This window comes from Stegastes partitus, unplaced genomic scaffold (assembly GCF_000690725.1).
Source record: "Stegastes partitus isolate 25-593 unplaced genomic scaffold, Stegastes_partitus-1.0.2 Scaffold2526, whole genome shotgun sequence".
Taxonomy (NCBI): domain Eukaryota; kingdom Metazoa; phylum Chordata; class Actinopteri; family Pomacentridae; genus Stegastes; species Stegastes partitus.
The window spans coordinates 20,152-23,463 of NW_007580257.1; the positions used below are offsets into that span (position 1 = coordinate 20,152).

The 3,312-nt window shown below is 39.8% G+C and overlaps 1 protein-coding gene across 1 annotated transcript in view; it reads right to left on the minus strand.

The window, feature by feature from the left end:
• Positions 1–2,939, minus strand: part of LOC103375275 (arf-GAP with SH3 domain, ANK repeat and PH domain-containing protein 1-like) — a 21,996-nt gene extending 19,057 nt beyond the window's left edge. The window contains exon 1 of the mRNA XM_008305503.1: positions 2,814–2,939. Within this exon, the coding sequence (XP_008303725.1) occupies positions 2,814–2,939 (126 nt within the window). The remainder of the gene's footprint in view (positions 1–2,813) is intronic.
• Positions 2,940–3,312: the final 373 nt, after the last annotated feature.

The following is a 3,312-nucleotide window of genomic DNA, read 5'->3' on the forward strand; positions in this document are numbered from 1 at the left end:
CCCCCCTGCCCCCACCGTGTACCCCCGACGGAGGCAGCATATGTTACCACGGCAACAGATTAGTCCTCATTAGTATTCATCGCTGTTGTCGTTGGACGGTAATGAGGGGCCGGAGATGAGTATTAATAAGGATGCCAGATAATCCGCGGACTCAGCACCGGTGCTGCGTTCAAGGAGGGTCGTAAATTACAGCTTTTTAGGAGAAAATGATTGTGATGATCTATGTTGATGATCTGGTGTCCAGTGAAGTGTTTTGTTAAAACGTCTTCTTTTTTTAACCTTCTGAACCCCACAAAGCAATCTGATTTAACAAATGCCTGAAACTTTTGGTGTTTTTTTTTTTTGCCTTAAAATAAGGTTTAGATTCAACCAAAGTGGAAAGCTGCTGAGAAAAATGCTGCATAAGAAGCAATACGAGACACAAAATCCTCCTCAACCAGTGAGGAAAGAATCAAACCAAGGACTTCAGCTCACTGCTGCACGTCAGTCAGAAGATTGGAGGTAAAAAATTTGCTCTTCTAATTTTAGAATACGCTGCAGATTGACGCACTTTTGTGAAGAGAAGTAATTAAAAATGACTTTCTAAGAAGCCTTAATTGACTCCTCTCTGTTCAGTAGTATTTATTATGACGGAGGGAGGTGATTGGAGGCAGAAACTTGGTGAGCTTTCATCCACAGCTTCGATTTAGCACATTAAATATTCACATTAATTAGATTAATTACAAAACATCCTCACAGTTTCTACATTACAGCTGAGATTGTGGCAAAACCGAAACATTTCACTCTTGTGTTTGTGCAGTCATTTGTGATGTACAGCTTCATAAACAAACTAAATAAAGACTCGTTTTAATCTTTTGGTGAAATTTCTTGACATGATTCAGTTCCCAGTTCAGAGCTCTCATCCCAAAGTTAGTTTGGTTATCGATGGCAAATTAAAAGCCCCCATATTGGTCCTCTTCTTAGCAGATTAATCAAAGCCTCTCGTGTCCTCAAAAGGTTTATTTCAGTGTCCAAACACCACATAGACGGCTGGTTTCTCCATGACTGGTTTAAGTTCTGTCCTAAATGTTGCTGAGCTGCTGCTGGCTCCGCCCACTTCAGGAAGAAGACTCCCTAAATCTGTGATTGAATGAATGTTTAAGACTTTCTGTGCATTTTAACTAAGACGAAGATATAAGAATGAGTCTTTTAGCTGCAGCTTGTGACTGAAGTGGCTGCTGTCAGCTGGAGAAACGACGTGAACTTCTCTCTGGTTGTGAAGCTGGGATCTAGTAAAGGAGAGAACTGGTGTCTTCATATTCTCTGTTTTTAAAGACAAACGAAACACTATAAAAATGGATTTTCTCCATGACTTCCGCATGAGGAGGTATCATCTGTCTCTGCGTGCGTCGGCCGTAATGTTTCTTTAAACATGTGCTTAATGTTGCAGAATACGTTCATGTAATATTCAGCGCTGATCTGAAAATAGAAGAACTGCAGGCCGACGTAATCCAGAGAGGAGCTTCTACTGAATGGAACCACAGCAGCTCCGGTTCCCCAGAGGCCCCTTAGTAGGAACACTGTAAAAAATCCTCAACGCAGAGCTTCTCCTTCAAACGATGACAAATTAAAGCTTTTTTTGTGTTGCTGGATGAGATGCAGTAAAATAAAATTTAGTAATTTTACAGTCAAATGTTGTAACTGAAGGAACTACGGTTTATAGAAATACAGATGTTTTGATGTGGACGTTATCTACAGTGTTGGTTTTTGTTGGTTTTCTTACAGCCAGCATGTAAATTAATACTTAATACTACCTCAGACTTGACTACTTATTATCTGCAATTTATAAAAACAAAGAAGAAATTTATACAGTTAAATGAGTTACCATGTCTGAGTGATGAATATGGGTGATTTTTCTTATAAATAATAGAAAATATCTGTAAAACACTGATATTTTCACTGATTTAAATGCAGTAAAGGTGTCTAATGTTGCAGTCAATCACTGCAAAAGATCAAATTATTGTCCAAGATTTTCAATATGGTCGTTATTGACAGTTTGTTTTTATGTTTTTTTAACTATCATATCTTTTCTGTGATTTTCCCTGAGTACTATCTGTACTTTAAAAATAAATACAGGGAAAAAAATCCATAAAACAAAATAAACAAAAACAAAAAAGATTCACAGTTTTTAAATCCTTAATTGTTCTTTCAAAAAAAGGCAAATACCTGTAAAAAATAATTGTATTTTTCAGTCGAGTTACACAGTAAATCTGTTATTTTAGAGTGATACTAATGCTGTAAAAGAATAAATTACTGTTCATGACTTTCAGTTCTGGTGTTATTAACAGTTTGCAGTATTATCTGCAATTAAAGGAAAAAATGGAAAATTGATTAAAATAAAATAGAACAATTACAAACTATATATTAACCATTTTCAATCCTTAATAAACACAATGCTTCTTTAAAAAATGGAAAATATCTGTAAAATAATGATATATATACACATTCATCCCTGTTGTAAAGCTGTTGTTTTGGAGTCCAATGTTCTAAAAGAACATATTTTTATTTCTAAAAACACAGATTATTGATGTTTTACATGCAGCCTGTTTCTTCCTTGATGTTTGCAGGACTGTAAACAAAACTGGGATCAATTATGGTTTTTATTTTAATTGATGATTTAAATACAGTAAATATTGAGTAATTTTACTAAATATGATCTGTCATTTAACTGAGCAAGAAAAACCTGCCGAACCACAACCCGTCTGATCAGAACCAGCAGCTGGATCAGAACCAGCAGCTGGATCAGAACCAGCAGCTGGATGAGCAGCACTGACCTCCTCCAGCAGGTAGACGGTGTTCCTGCAGCTGATCATCTTGGAGGTGAACGAGGAGGTGGTGGGAGAGCTCCAGTCCTCCTGCACCTCCTGCACGAACTCACACACCGACACACACTCCGGCATGGTGCTGCTGCTGCTGCTGCTGCTGCTGGACCGGGCTGGACCGGGTCACGGCGGGCTGGACCGGGCTGGACCGGGACAGGCTCTCCGCTAAACACAATAGACGGAGCGCAGCAGACGCTCCAGTCAGCCGGCGGTGATAAAACACAGATAAATGTGAAATGTGGAGCCGGTGGACCGTCGGAGGAGAACCGGAGCCTCCAGCCCGCAGCACCGACACCGAACTGGGCTTCCTGGCGCTGATTGAGGCGCTAATTGATGCCGATTCCTGAGCGCAGCGAACAAAAGGTGATAAAATCCAGCAGATCACATCACTGAGAGAAACTCTGCTCCTGCAAACTACCGATCCGCCTCCGGTGCAGCGTCCTCAGCCGGC